This window comes from Fonsecaea pedrosoi (assembly GCF_000835455.1).
Source record: "Fonsecaea pedrosoi CBS 271.37 unplaced genomic scaffold supercont1.8, whole genome shotgun sequence".
Classification (NCBI taxonomy): domain Eukaryota; kingdom Fungi; phylum Ascomycota; class Eurotiomycetes; order Chaetothyriales; family Herpotrichiellaceae; genus Fonsecaea; species Fonsecaea pedrosoi.
Genome location: NW_013550608.1, coordinates 158,432 through 175,668, shown reverse-complemented (window position 1 = coordinate 175,668; position 17,237 = coordinate 158,432). Strand labels below are relative to the sequence as shown.

Genomic DNA, 17,237 nt, shown 5'->3' with positions numbered 1-17,237 from the left:
CACACAGATTGGTACAAATACTCGGTGCACACTGACAAGGCTGGCATGGCAACGTCTAGGGAAGCAATGGGTTGTTCCGATGCTAACCGCAGGCTTAGCAACTGCGAAGATGTGATTGGCCATGAGACATTCCCCATTAGGATGCGGGGATGGGAATGCGAATGGACAAGCACTACGTCATTGTGTATTGGGCAAGGCTGACTGGCAACACGTTACCAAGCCATTTACTCTGCCTTTGTCAGACACGGTGTGGCCTGCTGCAGCCTCTAGAAATCTCTCCTTTCTTTGTTTCTCACATACCAAGCATCTCCCACGATTTCCTCTATTGACAATTCTATCAAAGTTGATCTCGTAACCACCACCGATTCATCCTGTCATCATGGCCGCTGCTCAAGTTTGCCCCGTAGTTGGGACCACCAACACCGTCCTCCCTCCCAAACACCCCGACTTCGATATGGACAAGCCTGGCCAGGTTTGCCCAGTCACCAAAGCCACCACAGACCATCATCACAATCTCCACAAGCACCCTGGGATCTTCGACTCGACCAACCAAGACCTCGCCCACGCTGAAAATTGTCCTGCGCTTTCCAAAATCGTGAGCCGTCCCGAACAACAAGCCATGGACGAGGGAATCTGTCCCGTTGTCGGCGCTGTCTCTACTGTCTTGCCCCCGAACCATCCCTCGACGAGCGACGCAAAGCATGGTGATGTCTGTCCCGTCACAAACGCTAAGTTTGAGCACCACAAGGACAAGGTGCATGAGCATCCCAATCTTGAGACTGCCGCAAAGGGTGCGGTATGTCCGGTTGTTGGAAAAACAGCTTGAAAGAGCGGGGGAGAACCCTACGATGGATAAGTCATGCAGGATCTGGCAGTAACATCGTGGTTTGTACCACGAGGTCTCCATCGCCATTGAATGGGGGCGACGGCTGGGCCTTCATACCTTTATTTAAGGTCGTCGGGACATATTTATATCTACTCGGTGCTTTAACTGAGCATATCTGTACTAGCACCAATCTATGTTATACCAGAAACAGAACCATTTCTTGCACTGCTAGCCTAGTTGCCTGTTGCCAGCAACGTTGACACGAGGCGGGGCTCGGTACATGTCCAGTGTTGACTGGTGGTATTCGGCAGAATTTTGTTCCGGACCCCGCCTTTTCTTCTAGCTGTGTTTGCGTGCGCCCATCGTCCTCTTCAGTTCCCAACTACTTGTCTGAAAGACCTTGCGATTTGATATCACCAAAGACCAAGACCAGTCTAGGCTTTGAGTACCACCTCCTTGTACATTGCGGCCACTTGCCGTGTCTTGTGACTTTAGCTGGTCGGCAGTCTCCGTTGGTACCGCGCTCGAATAGTCGATCATTCCTACCGATTGTCTGGGCCGGGCAAGCCTGAAGCTAGACATGTAAGACGTTTTCCCCTTGTCCAATCGTGGTCTGGGTTCCAAGAAGGATCTACGCTCTATCTGCAAGGTCGAAAGAGATGCTAGCCATAGTCGCACAACATCCCCTTGTATGCCAATGCGGAGATCAGAGTCGGCCTTGTCATTGGGGACGCGACGTTGGAGTATCGCTCCTTGATAAGGCATTAGGTAGGTGGCACGCGGGCTGTTCTATCTGCTTGATATCGGCTATCTCAGAGAGAGTGTGTTCTTGAGCCCTGGCGTGCAATATAAAACCCCTGCTGCAAGATCGTCACGCACAACGGATCTCGTGTGTCCTCGGCGTCGCCAATGCTCTCTGCGTCTGAATTCTAGCACGCGACAGGGCATAAGATACATCACTCCGTCTTTGACAGCGCTCAGCCCACCCGCTGGGGTCGAACGAGAACCATGGGACAATGGACTCGTCCTGCGGGACCTCTGTCTCGCTTCGTCCCCACGTCACAGATGGCACTCCTCGTCGCTGTCGTCTCGGTCTCAGTCGTCGACTCGGTCCTCTTAGGCTATGACAGCTCGATCATGGGCAGTCTCAATGTGATGCCGACATATCAGAACTACTTCACTTTGACCACGGCCACCAAGTCCCTGAACACGGCCATCTCGTACGTTGGCGGATCCTGTTCTGCCCTCCTCGCTGGATTTGTCGTCGGCTGGATTGGCCGATGGAAGAGCATCATGCTTTCTGCAGTGCTCACGCTTATTGGCGCCGTCATCCAAACCGCGGCCCAAAACATCGGCATGTTCATTGCTGGGCGTTTCATCGTCGGTAAGTGTCGAGCGGGACCAAGCGTCCTGGGAGCATCGTATTGTCTGACACGAGCCCAGGAGTTGGACTGGGCTATGCTCAGACAGCATGTCCGACATATGTGGCGGAGACTGCTCCTCCAAAGCACCGTGCCGTGGCATTAGGTCTGTACTATGCTTGCTGGGGCGTTGGGACCCTTGTCGCTTCAGGTGTTTGCTATTCGGTAAGCATTTCGATAGCTGTTGGCCGGGCCACTGCTCAACTATCGTAACATATGCAGACGCAACACTACTCGTCGACATGGGCGTGGAGAACCCCCAGCTTGGTCCAGATAATCCCCAGCATCTTGTGCATGATTGTCCTCCTGTTCCTTCCAGAGTCGCCCAGGTTTCTCATTGACCGAGATCGGCACGATGAGGCTCTGGAAGTACTGGCAGCGCTCAACGCCAATGGCGACAAGGAGGCTCCGGTGGTGCTTGTGCAGTACCGCGAGATAACCGACACGATTGCTTGGGAGAAGAGCCAACAGCTCTCCTGGCGACAGTCATTCAGCACCCCAGCGAACCGGAAGCGCATCATCATCACTGCTACATTTTCCATTATCGTGATGCTTCCAGGGACCAACATCATTACATTCTACTTTGGTGACATGCTGGTATGTTTTACTTTGGATTTGTGATTGGACTCGCAAGTGCTGATATGCTGTGAACGATAGTCACAGGCTGGAATCAGCGATCCGACAACCCAGCTCGAAATCAACATCATCTTGACCTCGTGGACACTGGTCGTCTCTCTGGCGGGTGCTTGGTTCGCCGACTCCCTGGGCCGAAAGACGCTCTGTGCCATCAGCCTGGCTGGCCAAGTCGTCACATTCTACATCCTGGCGGGACTCACAGCAGTATATGGTAGCTCGACAGACAAGTCAGGGATATATGGCACCATAGCCATGATTTTCCTCTACAACGCATCGTATGCCTACGGCATCACCCCGCTTACGGTGCTCTACCCGCCCGAGGTACTGTCGTACTCGCTGAGATCAGTTGGCATGGGTTTGTACACGCTGACCACGAAGCTGTCGGGCCTGCTCGTGACCATGGCGTTTCCTTTTGCCCTTGACGCCATTGGGTGGAAGACCTACATTATCAACGCCAGTGCCGATATTGTGATGTTGGTCGGCGTTCTCTGGTATTGGGTGGAGACAAGAGGCCTCACTCTTGAAGAGGTGGACAAGGTCTTTGACGGCGTCAAGCATTCCGACGTGCCTGATTTGAAGGCGGTAACTGAGGGGGAAGTCGAGGTCGGGTCCGAGTTACTCAAGACAGTAACGAGCAATGTGGAGAACGAGGAAGTTGTTATCACAAAGACCAAATGAGTTGAGGGGTACCAAGGGGGAGAGATCTGGATCCAAGCCTGTGCTTGGAAAGATATGAGGCAGTGGAGCGGATGGTGCTGGGACGCGTGGATGAGCCATCAAGAGCCACGCATCCCCAATGACAATGATTGCAACCAGCTGAAGACTCGGACCTGTACATATCTGGGCAATGATCAGAGACGAGCGGAGAAGAGCGTAAAAAGAACGTAAGAACCCTGGTCGTTCGTCCTGCAAAGGGTCTGCCCGCAGCCCTCTTATCAACATGCCGTTACATCCCTATAGTTGCTGCGGATGGAGACTTAAGTCGCCCACTCACCTTGGTAGATCATCCCGCATCCCGTCCAATGTCATGTGCGGGGGAACCAGAATAGCAGGGATATGTATAGGATAAGTTGGCCGCGGCCAAGCAGACAGGCTTGTTATCATGTTATCGTCAGAACTCGTCGTTGTGTGTGGTGGTGGTGGACGCCCCTCTTTTTTCTCTTCTGTTTTTCTGTCTTTCTGTTGACATCTGCTCCAGAGCTCACTTCTGTCCGTAAGGAAGATATAACAGCGTCACTCTTAACGTGCTCGGGAATTCAAAGGATGGCAGCTGCAGACTCAACACCCATCCCCGTGGTTTCGTTTGAGAAATTCCTCACTGGCGACCGTGCGGACCAGAAGGAGGTGGCGCGAAGAGTGTACGATGCGTTCTCTGAGGTCGGGTTTATATATCTGAAGGATTATGGGATTCCTCAGACGAGAGTGGATGAGATCTTTGCTCTGGTCGGTATCCTCATCCTGAATCTGTCTTGTGTAACCCGATGGACCCCCCTGCCCCTTTATCGCGACAGCCTTGTCCCTCTGTCTGCGTCAATTCTCCACTCCGCCCGGCACAAGTACTACATTTCTGCTTCAGCTGGGGCGTTGGTCCTCACGGTTGTCGCGGTAGTACTGACCATGTTCTTCCACAGGCCGAAAAGTTCTTCTCCCTTCCCTTATCGACCAAGCTCGCTTATAAGCTGTCGTCGGCCCACATCAACCAGGGATACACTGCTGACGGCGCGGAGGGGATCAACGATCACAAGGAATGTTACGAGCACCGTCGCTTCGTAAACGACCTCTGCCCTTCAGAGAGCGAACTTCCCCAGTTCAAATCCACCCTCGACGACTTTTACAAGCAATGCCTAACCCTCGCCATGAATGTGCTCAAGTGTCTGGCCATGGTGATGAACCTTGGGGACGACTTCTTCGAAGGCATTACGAAGAAAGCGGATCCACAGATGCGGCTGCTTCACTATCCGCCCATCGAGCGTAGAGTGATCGAGCAGCAGGGCCACGCCAGGATCAATGCCCACACGGACTTTGGCTTATGCACGCTGCTCTTCCAGGACGGCGTCGGAGGGTTGGAGGTGGATCCGTCACACGAGAATAAATTCATCCCAGCACCACCTATCCAAGGGGCCGTCCTGATCAATATCGCCGACTTGCTCCAGCGGTACACCAACGGCCGCGTCAAATCCACGCGGCACAGGGTGGTCAGTCCCTCGCTGGACCGGTTCAGAGACTGCGACGTATTGCCGTCCAGATATAGCATCCCCTTCTTTGTGCATCCGGACCCTGAGACGGTCATCGACCCGATCGTGTTGACCGAAGGCGAGGTCAAATTGTATGAGCCAGTCAATGCAGGCCAATGGAGGGACTGGAAGACAGCGACAAACTACAGATTGAAAGGTGACAATGGTGAGGAGGTGAGTTTGAGGGGCGTCGCCGTGGAGACCTGAGGCGGTATTGGGTCGAACAAGGAGCGGAAGAACCGTGTCGTCCGTTGGGTGTATAGATGCGAGATTTCCGCCTGCAGAGTTGCAATTGGAGTGCATTGAATGTGTGCATATATAGAACGAGGTTGTAGACTAATGCTTGTTAGCGCAGGGGCTGCATGTGTGCGCTTGCGCTCTATGGATGTAGACTGACAGTCGATCGAGTTCCCACGTTGATGGTCGAGGTGTGGCTGCGTGTCAAAGAGGAACCGCACCACGGCGTAGCTGCAACCCCCAGTTCTCACTGCTAATATGCCATGATCCATCTCACAAAGTCCTGTTGTCTTGTCCCTCGCCAGGGTCACATCGTCTGAATGCGACTCAGCAAAGCGTTCAATTGTCTCTACCTGCCCGAATTGTTGACGGCTGACTGCAGCAGCGGGTCAATATGTCTTACCACATTTCATCGCCCTCTTCGAAGCAACAGACACCTGATACAACCTCAATCACCTCAACGACTCCCGCCCCCACCCCTCACACGGTGTCGATGTCATGAAATACACGAGAATGGTGCCTGTAAAATATCCCTGGTAGGGGTAGGACGGGGGACATTCGCAGTTCATCCAGCACCCCTGTGTGCCCATCCATCATCCTGTGTCCCCTGCTCAACTGACCTCGAGCATAGCTTGTCGGTTCTCACATTGAACTCAGCAAGTCGGAGCGTCCGCGTTGTCGAGCCTCCGCCTCCGCCTCCGTCTCCGTCTCCGTCTCAAGCGCCGGATTGCTGAGGCGCCGACCTGATCGTCAGGTAGCATTGTGATACATCCAAGCATAACGTCAGCCCGATGTCCAGAGCGGCCTCGTGTGTGAGAACTCTTTCAGAAGACCAAGACGACTAAAGATACCGGCGCGCTTCTATCATGATCCGAAAACATGGTCGTTGATACTTGAAATAGATACGCGACGCTGGATCTCGTCTTTCGACACGTCGCCTCCAAGAGCTGATCGACCATACCCCAAGACAGATCGTCCAGCGTCACTAGCACGATAGCTCACGAGGTATGCTCAACACGCCCTCAAGCCACGCCCATGGTTGATCTCGTGAGACTCCAAGTCATGAACTTGCCATACACACTGGGTCGGGTTATCAAGCTTGAGAAGTAACAACCACCATATGGAATCGGCTGAAGTCACCTCGCAAGATTCCTTGGTAGCATGTGGTTGGCCCTGTTTCGAGGCAGTGAGAACTATCTCGACACGGCTGCTTCTCTTTCTAATGAAAACCCGCTCAATTTACTGCTTTCAAGCAGCGATTGAGACAGTCATCTATGGACAACCTAGCGCACAAAATGCCCACAACCGTGGTGGAGCTATCTCACTCTCAGGGCCCCCTCAGCGCCCGATATCGCTACCCTGAGTGGAGTCCCCCAATTCTTTCGATCTCGTCGGTAATAAAGCGGCCGCCATAACCGCCCAGATGGCGTTAGGGATGTGCTGTCGTCACGCAAGCGGTCCAAAGACCAAATGACAATAATATCCAAACGGTTGATCGGCATCGGAAACTACACGTCGGCCATTCTCCGTCGATACTTTTTTGGGGTTCGTCTTTTCGTACGATCACCTCACTACCTTCCCTCGTACAAAAGCTCAGATGAAGTCCGCATTTCTGATTTTACAATGTTTTTGGTTTCTGGCTTTCATGAATCATTCAGATGGCAGGGGATATCTCAGCATCCCAAGATGTTGAAGTGGGAAACATTCCCGTAAACACCGAAGAACAGCCTTCGGAGAAGAAAGTCGTACTAGAGAATGAGAAAACCGAAATCCTTGTCAACTGGGATGGCCAAGATGATCCGGAAAATCCTCAGAACTGGTCGACCATGTTTAAGTCCTGGGTCACTCTACAGCTGAGTTTACTGGCCTTCTCTGCAAGCCTGGCTTCCAGTATTATCGCTCCAGCAAATCGAACAATAGCTGCGTACGTCGGCGTGGGCGAGGAGGTTGTTGTCCTCAATGTCTCCCTCTACATGTAAGTGTCGATCAGCCAGGTTTTCTTGTTGGGCTCCATTATCTGACTGTGTGTAAAGTGTTGGCTTCGCCTTCGGGCCCTTGATCTGGGGTGAGTCCTCCACACCTGCTTTCCAACTACTCCATCGAGCTTCTACATCCTGAGCCAACGCCACTGACTTGACAACGGCGTAGGGCCTTCAAGCGAAGTCTGGGGTCGGCGATGGTCCATGTTGCCGGCAATGACATGCCTAGCTTGCTTTTCGATCGGTGCCGCTGTGAGCCAGAACGCTCCGTCAATCTTCATCACCCGTTTCTTCAGCGGCTTTTTCGGTTCGGCAGCGGTCAGCAATGTCAATGCTGCTTTGGGCGACATTTGGTCTCGGGAAGCTCGTGGTACCGCAGTCTGCATGTATGGTATGGCCGTGGTGGGAGGTCCGACTCTTGGACCAACAATTGGCGCCGCCATCCTTGTCAATCCACATATGGGCTGGCGATGGACTGGATATATAACGGCTATGCTCAATTTCGCGATTGTCGCTCTGACATACTTCTTCATGCCCGAGATGTATCCGCCGGTGATTTTGAAATGGAAGGCCCAGCGAATGCGACGAGAGACTGGCAACGATTCTTACTACCACCCCCAAGAAAGGATCAAAGTCGACATCACGTCTATCATCACCAAGCAGCTGTCGCGACCTCTGAAGATGCTCGTGACAGAGCCGATGGTCACCTGCATCGCATTCTATGCGTCGTTTGTCTATGCAATCCTCTACATGACACTTCAAGTCTTTCCCATCGTTTTCGAGGAGCAGCGACACTGGTCACCTGTTGTGGGTTCACTCCCCTTCCTAGGCATGTTCATTGGAATTGTTTGCGCCACCGGTGTCAATCTTGGGAATCAGCCTCGATATATTCGAAAATGTAGGGCCTCCAATGGAAGACCAGTCCCTGAAGCAAGGCTGCCGCCTTTGGCAATCGGTGCTGTCATGATGGTGGTCGGTCTGTTCTGGTTTGCATGGACTGCTGCCCCCAACCACCCTTGGCCACTTCCTGTGGTTGCTGCCATGTTTATTGGTGGTGGATTCAACGTCATCTTTCAGCAATGTAGGCGTATCCCAGATCCTTCGGTAAGATTTGTTGACATATTCTCTAGGCATCAACTACCTGGTCGACGTCTACGGTCTCTACGCTGCCAGTGCTACAGCTGCCAACACCTTCCTACGCAGCATCCTTGCTGCAGGTCTCCCTTTGGCAGCACGACCCATGTATCATTCGATCGGAGTTGGCCCTGCAACGTCCATACTTGGAGCTGTGGCTTCTATCATGCTCCCGGTGCCTTTCATCTTCATGAAGTATGGTCTGACTCTTCGGAAGAGGTCAAGCTTTGCGCCCGTACCAGAATAGCTAGCATCACCTGCTTTCACCATCCTATCCTCAATCGTTGGGTGTTGGCCATATGCGGCGATGTTCCTGAGCACTCTTTCCTGCCGCAGCACCGGAATAGCCTCAACGGCAAACTCGTTAGAATGGTCCTGGTGGCCATTCCGGGATGATACAAAGTTGCGATCGAAGAGCCTTCTGCCCCGGTTCTCCTCTCAAGACTCTGGAACTGCGGACACCTTGGTTCGCAGTCCTGTGCAGAGCGGATGTCGACACGAGAGCTCCCAGTTAATGCCAGGACAGCGTGTCTGTGCAAACCACTTCGCACGATGTCCGAGGACACCATATCGACAAATGGTTGTTGCCTGGGGTGCTGGGTCATCTAACTTTCTAGCACAGAGGACCTCGAGGAGGTTATGTCGGCAATTTTGTCAGGGGACTAGGAGAAATGGCACAGTAAGAGAGTACGGAAGGGGCCGAGAGATGATGGTCATAATCCGGATATAGACGCCGGAGTCTGTTAAAGGAAAGCATTGCGCTGGATCTTCCGTGCATCACCGACCTCGGGGACACGCAGTTATGCACATGTATAGGACGAGAAATGCATCTGTTGCATATCACCGAACTAGATGGGATGGATCAATGTCGTGGGCACGGTGAGAATGTGAATGCAAATGTGGAAGGCCAGTGGACTCGTGCGTACGGAAGTTGTGAATACATGTTTGAATCAAGACAAGCAAGTCGATGAATGGGTGGATGAATGGATGAATGAATGAATGAATGAATGCATTCATCGCCCTCTGAAATATCACTGCCGGTCTCCGATTCGCTATGGTCGACTCACCAACAACAGCATCGGCAGAGAGGCTTCAGACACCTGATCCGATTGAGGGCACGCGAGGTCCGGAACAGTCCAGCAACAGCAGCTGGGTTTAATCTTTTCTTACGTCTTCCCCTCTCGTTTACTTAACTCACTCTATGCGCTTGCATTGTGCTGTTTTGTTTGAGACCATAAGGATAAACTCGTTAAATTCAGCCTCCAAATCCATCTCCACCTGCGCCGGAAGATGGGCAGATCTTGAGAACTCACTTCGTCGGGTCGGCGAAGCAGTTAATATCCCTTCCTCGCCTTTGTTCTTCCCTCTGATGTATCACTGACTGTTTCATCTCACCTGGCTTTCATCGTCCATGTAGTTCTCTCTTGTTCGCTGCGAGATCTGGAGCTTTTGCGCCGTTAGATCACGGTCCTGGGACGAATTGTACAAAACAAGAATTTCTTTCCGCTCGGCCTCGAGTGGTATTATCCATCTGCATCGACAGCTTTATCGTGAAGCGGAAAGATCTTTCAGCAAGGTGGTGTCTTTGATAGGTGGGCTCTGAAGAACAGGGTTGCTCGCCTGGATCTGGGCGCAGACACGAAATGTCAGAGGCAGAGGTCAAGAAGGAAGAAGGGGACGAGTGCTGCGCCGCTGGCCACAGAGCCAGGGTGGCACGTGGCAGATCTGACTCGATATCCGACATGTTCGCAGGCACTCTTGATCTGGGTGCTCTGGCCACCACTCCCGGATCATGGCTGGAGGCTGGAACAGAAGAAGCTTCACAATCCTCGAGGGCAGAAATACACTATTCCCCCAAGCCACATCCTTGGGCCTCAACTATCAGCTTGTTGCCCGCAAACATTCCTCTCTCCGTCGACGATGGCATTTTTGGAGCACAGGATACCGGGCTCCGCACTCCCTTAGTGGCGGTGGGCAGACGCTTCGAAGCACTCACAAGCGAAGTTGAAGAAGACAGAGAGATAAGGTCAAAGACCCTCACCGCTCCTCTATCAGTCGCACAGTCGTTGCACAATATTGTGAATGTCAACCTGGACCAGATCATTGAAGAGTGTATCAGTGAGGGCTGGAGGCAACGCATCCACAACCCGAGGCAAGATAACCTCTTTGCGTCTGGCCCGCCAGATATGTCCAAAGCCACCTCACAAGGTCAAGAGCTGGGTTCCCCAATCTGCTGGCTTGACTCAAACACAGAGTGGAAGGCTAAGCCCCCCAACAGACGTGAGAATCGACAAATGAGCCAGGGTTTACACATCTGCGCACGGCCTGATGAGATGTGTGAGTACGGGCGTGTTCTTGCTGCGAGCCGGGCGTTGAATTCGGTGGTGGCTTGGGATCCCGAAGACCCTGTGCTGTTAAGAAGAGAACAGGAAGGGGAGCACGAAGGCGAGGATGGAGTTTCCCTACAGACCAGGGTTGAATCGTGGCTGAGATCTCTGACGAAGTGAGATGGCTGGGTGTGTAGGATGGCTAAGGCTTAGCAGGGCGCAAAGCAATCGGGGAAGTCTCAGGTTGAGCGGCGACCAAGAGACCGCACTGGCATCCTGTCAAATCGTTGTACGTCAACTTCCCGGGCAAAGCAGTGGTTCCACTGGAAGAGGCGCCTCTGTTGAAGCCAAGTCCAAGGTCATCCGTATCAATTTGCCCATTCTGGTGCGGTCATCTCATCTGGAAAACCAGGACTGGAGCATTTGATTGGATACCTTTTGTCATATCTGTGCTTTCCCACTGGTGTAACACTGACGCCTTTTTGGCCGGTGGTCTTGTTGAGAATCACCACAACATCTGCCTGCGATTGGTATTTCTTCTGTGCAGCTTCCACTTTCCTGGATCAATGATTAGAACAGAACAATCGACTCTTTCTGAACACTGCTATCGATCGCATCGTTAACACCATCGCATACCTCCTTAAACATGTCTTTCCGAGAAGTACGAAGAATCTCAGTCACCAAAGGATGGGGTCCCTGCAAAAGAACTCACTGGGTACCGATCAGCGATTACGAGGCATATCAGACTCCTGACGGCTTCACCCACACGTCGCACTGGAGGGTGGGCGTCGATCCTTGGGCACTTGGGCAGCGAAGACCAGGAATATTTCTGGCAGACGACGACATACGCTATGTGGGTTTCCGAGAGACTAGATCTGGGGGTCCTGGAGGACAGCGAATTCGGGATGGTCATTGGAGCCTCGGCGAGCTCAACGAGATTTTGGACGGAGTATACGCTCGAGACCAGCAGGAGCTCGAGGACCGGAGGGCGATCGAGGAACGTCGGACCGATGAATTTAGAAGGAGATGGCTCACACTCCACGAGCGTTCCGTTGGCACACAAGACCGGTTGACACAGCACATGGAGGACTATCAGAGCATCATGCAGATGCCTATCGCCAGTGAAAGACTCACAAGTCTGCGGGCGGAGGCCGAGTCGTATGCTGAGAGAAGGAGACAGCGAGAAGAAGAACAACAGATTAGAGACCGACAGAGGGAGAGGGAGCTTCGCGACGCCGAGATTGGGCGAAGGACGCGCGAGGACTTGGTAGACTATGGATTCGTGCCCGTCACGCGGCGTCGAGGGCAACGATGAAGGAGTCTTTGGTGGTTTGTCTTTGTGGTATGGAACATCGAGCTTGGAGGGTGAGGTGGGCGAGAGGAAAGGAGGATGGGGAATCGTGGCAGGTGGCGTGGTGTGTATTCGCGGAAAGATTGTGTTAGAGACGTCGTCGAGGCCCTTCATGAGCAAGATGAGTGAATGATGGATGAGAGAGGAAGGTGTCGGCGACGATGGTGGTGATGGAGGTGATGGAGCAGTGAGAGAGTGAGTGAGTGGTCAACAGTGTCAATTAAGACTTGGATGGCGCAGGAATTGTCCGTTTTGGTGGGGCAGCCGCGATTCTCCGTCTCTCGCATTTCTGTACGCGCTGCGCTGCTGCTGCTGCGATGCCGGCGTCGTATCGTAGGGCGCAGGCAACACAAACTTCAAGAATACCATTGATGATTAGATTTTTCTCTCTGTTGTCGTATTCTGTTCTGGATTTATTGTGAAAGGATCCCCTGTGTTCCTGTGTTCCTCTCTCATTCACACTCAAGTCTACATCCAACATGGCTCCCAAACAAGTGGTAACGTCAGACAAAGGCCTCAAGTCCAACCTCTTCTCTCAGGCTACCATCCACAATGGTACCATCTTTGTCAGCGGAAACATCGGCATCGTTCCCTCTACGATGAAGATAGTGGAAGGATCCGTGGCAGACAGGACGGTCAGGACCCTCGTGGACAAGGCGCTGCTGGTGCCATCTAGTCATTGACTAACACCAATTGCCTATAGAAACAAGCCCTCGAAAACATCCAAGCCATCCTGGAAGAAGCCGGAAGCAGCCTCGAACAGATTCTCAAGGTGTGTCCGCTTCCAGGTTATGTACCGGGAGAAGCACTGACGAGGGCCAGATGAACATCTACTTGACAAGCATGGAGGATTATGCTGCCATGAACGAGGCCTGTGCGTGGTTCCCCAGCCTCGTCTCAACATTCCTGCCTGACCCAAAATAGTTGCCAAGTTCATTCCGGACCCAAAGCCAGCACGGACCTGTGTCTGCGTCAAGGAGCTCCCTTTCAAGACAGATGTAATGCTCCCCAACTGATCCATTCATGGGCTGAGGCTAACAGCAGCCAGGTTGAGATTGAGTGTATCGCAGCATTGTGAGGGGGCATGTAGGACACTGGCGATGCTGAACTCCTATCACTGACTGTTGCTCCAGGAGCGAGACTTCAGGGTCAAAGCTCTAGGTCGCGACTAAGCGATTTTGATTGAACCTGACCTTTGGACGACAGGCCTCTCTTCTTTGTCAAAGGATGTGTTTGCAGCAACGGACTTCGGGTTGTCACATGCCCTGCCGCACCCTGGCTTTGGTCGAACCGAGAACCAAAGCGACAGAAATTACAGTGACAATCTTCTCATAAAATAACAATGAAATCTTGGATGAAAACGGTGCTGATTCTTTCTTCCGCTTCCGGAACGGCCATGTTGCATGCTTTATACTCATTTCTCCCTCATATATTCCCACCCAACTCGTTTGACCTCTTTTGTTTCTGATGACCCGATACTTGCCCATTCCCCTTGAAAGATTATTGAGGAAAGGTGTCCACCATTATCACGCTACAGAGCTCGAGACTCCACCATGGCTCCACGCGCAAAGCCGACCACCACTCCAACTCGGAGTATGACAAGGCCATCTGCCATGAGAAGGACGCCTGCAGTGCCGTCGCCTCCGGCTGCAAGCGCTTCTGCTGCTACAAACCAAGGGGCCACCGGCAACGCAAGAAATCCCATAACAGCTCGCCGCAACAATACCACAGCGCCCCCGAATGTGGCAACAAGTTCGACACAGGTGGGAAGTACTCCGGCCAAAGCTGCCTCAGCCGAGGTCAAGGCCAAAGCCACGGCAGCTAAGAAAACGCCTGCGACTACCAAACACACAAAGGAACCGCCAAATGCCGACAAGAAAGATGGAAAAGGAAGCCGAGGCGCTGTATCACAGGGCACACCTGACAACACCGAGACATCAACAGACCCCGAAGATGGCGAAACAAGCAAGTCTCCGAGAGGCCAGATCGGATCTCTCGTCTCAAGTCCTCCCCCGGCGATAGCAATGACAACTCGAAAGCATGACAAAACCAAGGCCGGCAAGAGGAAACTAAAGCCTTTGGACGAACAGGCATATGTAGAAGAGGACGATTCAGAGGACGAGTTGTCAGCCGTATCAGCAGAGAAAATCGCACCAACGTCCACAGTGGCAGTCGAAGACGAGTCCTCCAGTGAACAGGAAGAAATCAATGTGCCGCAAGTACAAAAATCCCGAGCGCGCAAACGGAAGACCAGACCGTTCGACTATCAGGCCTATAAGTCTGATGGAGATTCGGAGGACGATGACGACGAAGACCTTGACGATGATGTCCCCGGAGATCTACCACCCAATCCGCTCCAACGGATCCATCTCAGAGTCAATCGGGATAACCATGAGCGCCATATGCGAGAGCGTGCTGCGAGACGTACCCAAAGATCGTCTCCAACTTCCAGCTCCTCCTCAAGCTCTGGACCTTCGGAACCTCCTCGCACACCCAGGCCTGCACAGCGCTCCCCAAGTCTGGTTTCGCAGCGAAGCGCCCGACCCCGACCGAAGCGTAAACGAACCGCACCACCTACGGTCGTCAGTCCCTCAACACCCCAAAGCAGAACTTCCCAGCCAGGCGCTGTGGATCACAATGACCCCGTGGTACTGGCGGAGCAACTATTTGCAGACGTCCAAAAGGTACCCAGGTCTCTGGATCTTGACGAGATTAGCGCGCTCTTTATGGTCTTACAAGAAAGGATCTCGCGTTTCTGTGGTGATCACTTCGCTTTCGGGCTTACATCAGAACAGGAGAAGGCGTGGCCCATGCATCTGTTGGCCACGAAATACCTGCCACTGATGCTGATGACCCAGAGGATTGCGGATGGGTGTGAGTACGGTTGGCGCAACTTTTTCACAAAACTGGAACACCGACGACATCTCGTACACGGCGTTATTGGCGAGTGGTTCCAGCAGCGCATCTTCAAGCACACCGCTTTCAGCATCCCGGACGACAAGGTTCGCGCACTCGAAGACATTGACCGCAAGTATCTCCACTACGATGCCTTTGTGCGGAACAAGAAGAAGGCAGAGTGCTTGGAGGAACTCAAGATCGGCGAGACTTATTTCCCAAGCGCAGAATTTCCCAACAATTACGAGCATATAGACAACCTAGAGATTGCCGCTCGCAAGATGGCTACCAATCTGCTGCTCGTTTTGGAGCCACTCCTCCCGCCTCCGTTCTTTGACCCTCTCGTGCCGAAATGGAGACAGTCGTCGAGAGTCAGGGATGAAGGGGCCGAGATGCGGTTTGGGATATTGCTCGAGCTTGTCGAGTTGATCAGGATGGCGGGCAGTCTGCATCTCTGCATTCGCTTCGCAGGTGTCAACGGCGTCGTCGTGCGCATCGCACCCCACGTGCCCAAGGGCACGAGATTGAGTCGAGAAGACGTGGATAGAAATATCTGCGTCAATGCCTACCGGTTGAACGCGCAAAAAGCTCAGTCTCTTCCGACAAGTGATCAGTTGAAGATCAAGATGACCTGCTTTGGGCGAGTCGAAGCTGTGGTACCGCATGGCCTCGACGTTCTCGAACTCGAACAAGCACAGGAGGCGGCGCGAGCAGCAGGGCAAGAGCTCACCCGGGAAGAAGCCGAACAGCGACTCTTCAATCTGTACCCGTACGACTTGCAAGAGACGGATGCCGCACGGGATGCCGTTGCAGACCTAGCACCGATTCCAGGGACGGAGTGGTCGACCATGGTCCTCAAGACCAAAATTCGAGAAATTCGGGAGAAGAGATACGGGCGTCGTCCGCAAGAAGACGAGAGAGTTGAACGGGTCGACCCCAAAAGCGGCGCATTCGTCACCGTCTACTCGAGAGTGGCTCCCTCCAACATCTACTGCGAATGGATGTCTGCTCAGGAGGCCTCGCTCTTCTCCCATCCAGAAGCCCAACCACCGGCTCAGACCCTGGCTGAAGCTGTCGCCGAAGCCCGGCGGGAGAAGTACATCTCGTGTTCCCTCGAGGACGCAGCCCTAGCGGTCTGGAACACCGTTACGCAGCGCGAGTTTCTCGAATGGCTGGTGTTTTCCGGCAGCATAGCTGGCATCAGCGCTCTCACAGCCCCGTGGATTGGGAGTACAATTGAGAGTATCCACTTGGGAGACCGGTCGAGAGATCTGGGGACAGGCATTCAACTACGTGCCACTCGTGCCCTGTCTGCCGCAGCGAACTGGCGAAGTGCTCTTCGAGACGCTTCGGCGTACGTGTCGCAACTCGTCGTGCCATCTGCAAGCACCGTCACGGTCACATCTGTTGTGACGGACTGGGCGACGACAACGACAACGCAACCCACCAATGCGGGAGGTCCGCCGTTAAAAGGAGTTTCTTTCACCTCCGTTACCCCTTCGGAGTCCTTCGTTGAAGACCTTCCCGAAGCCTTGAGAGGAGTTACAGACACGACGCGAATACCCATCCCATCGGACCATCCAGACTTTGCCATGGTCGCGAGCCTTTTCAGCGAGCAGATGGGCTTCGCCAGGGCTGCAACACTAAGTACGCCGCAGTCAGAACGCACGCCATCCTCGAGGATCAGTCGCTCTAAGGTTCTTTAATATACTGTGACCTTTAACAGTGGCGGGTAATGGGGAGAATCACAATGGAGCAGCAGACCAATAGGATTATGCATGTCGAGAAGGACATACTGGCGGCGTTCGAGGTGGTCAGAAGTAGATAATTGGTGATCAACGTCTGTTTTGAAAGGGCAGGAGGATAGCATCAACGGCAAGACAAGGCTGGACAAATTGGGATATACAAACATGGGCGTTCTTTTCCTTATGTTCTTTTTATTGGATACAGAACGTTCGCAGAGAAGAGAAAGAGAATCTACGAGAATGGAGTAGTCTCATCAACCTGTTCTTCTTTTCAAACCATCATAATTTGAGGCAAACACTAGTTAATCAATGTGAACCCATTTTCTCTCTTTCAAAAGCATCTCAAGCCTTGCGCAGTCCCACAAGTCGTATCATGATCTGGACAGTCCAGCTCGTAGGCCATCTGAAATACAGGTACATACCTTCCGCGGACCTCGAACCAGCTCCTTGTT

The 17,237-nt window shown here is 53.0% G+C and overlaps 8 protein-coding genes across 8 annotated transcripts; all 8 read left to right on the top strand.

Moving 5' to 3' along the window:
* Positions 1-379: 379 nt before the first annotated feature.
* Positions 380-826, top strand: Z517_11367 (uncharacterized protein; the record flags this gene model as incomplete). Its single annotated transcript, XM_013422951.1, has 1 exon — positions 380-826. One exon carries the CDS (start codon positions 380-382, stop codon positions 824-826), a length of 447 nt encoding a protein of 148 aa, XP_013278405.1.
* Positions 827-1,834: 1,008 nt separating this feature from the next.
* Z517_11366 (uncharacterized protein) lies at positions 1,835-3,561 on the top strand (the record flags this gene model as incomplete). Its single annotated transcript, XM_013422950.1, has 4 exons — positions 1,835-2,210; positions 2,270-2,412; positions 2,470-2,844; positions 2,905-3,561. The coding sequence occupies 4 exons, from the start codon at positions 1,835-1,837 to the stop codon at positions 3,559-3,561; spliced, it is 1,551 nt and encodes a 516-aa protein (XP_013278404.1).
* Positions 3,562-4,146: 585 nt separating this feature from the next.
* On the top strand, positions 4,147-5,324 carry Z517_11365 (uncharacterized protein; the record flags this gene model as incomplete). Its single annotated transcript, XM_013422949.1, has 2 exons — positions 4,147-4,326; positions 4,515-5,324. 2 exons carry the CDS (start codon positions 4,147-4,149, stop codon positions 5,322-5,324), a joined length of 990 nt encoding a protein of 329 aa, XP_013278403.1.
* Positions 5,325-7,012: 1,688 nt separating this feature from the next.
* Positions 7,013-8,714, top strand: Z517_11364 (uncharacterized protein; the record flags this gene model as incomplete). Its single annotated transcript, XM_013422948.1, has 4 exons — positions 7,013-7,329; positions 7,388-7,419; positions 7,503-8,414; positions 8,464-8,714. The coding sequence occupies 4 exons, from the start codon at positions 7,013-7,015 to the stop codon at positions 8,712-8,714; spliced, it is 1,512 nt and encodes a 503-aa protein (XP_013278402.1).
* A 1,396-nt stretch (positions 8,715-10,110) lies between these two features.
* Positions 10,111-10,974, top strand: Z517_11363 (uncharacterized protein; the record flags this gene model as incomplete). The annotated part of the gene is made up of 1 exon (XM_013422947.1): positions 10,111-10,974. The coding sequence occupies one exon, from the start codon at positions 10,111-10,113 to the stop codon at positions 10,972-10,974; it is 864 nt and encodes a 287-aa protein (XP_013278401.1).
* A 466-nt stretch (positions 10,975-11,440) lies between these two features.
* On the top strand, positions 11,441-12,109 carry Z517_11362 (uncharacterized protein; the record flags this gene model as incomplete). The annotated part of the gene is made up of 1 exon (XM_013422946.1): positions 11,441-12,109. One exon carries the CDS (start codon positions 11,441-11,443, stop codon positions 12,107-12,109), a length of 669 nt encoding a protein of 222 aa, XP_013278400.1.
* Positions 12,110-12,624: 515 nt separating this feature from the next.
* On the top strand, positions 12,625-13,306 carry Z517_11361 (uncharacterized protein; the record flags this gene model as incomplete). Its single annotated transcript, XM_013422945.1, has 6 exons — positions 12,625-12,780; positions 12,849-12,917; positions 12,968-13,019; positions 13,070-13,143; positions 13,194-13,219; positions 13,279-13,306. The coding sequence occupies 6 exons, from the start codon at positions 12,625-12,627 to the stop codon at positions 13,304-13,306; spliced, it is 405 nt and encodes a 134-aa protein (XP_013278399.1).
* A 392-nt stretch (positions 13,307-13,698) lies between these two features.
* Z517_11360 (uncharacterized protein) lies at positions 13,699-16,746 on the top strand (the record flags this gene model as incomplete). The annotated part of the gene is made up of 1 exon (XM_013422944.1): positions 13,699-16,746. One exon carries the CDS (start codon positions 13,699-13,701, stop codon positions 16,744-16,746), a length of 3,048 nt encoding a protein of 1,015 aa, XP_013278398.1.
* Between the last annotated feature and the right edge of the window lie 491 nt (positions 16,747-17,237).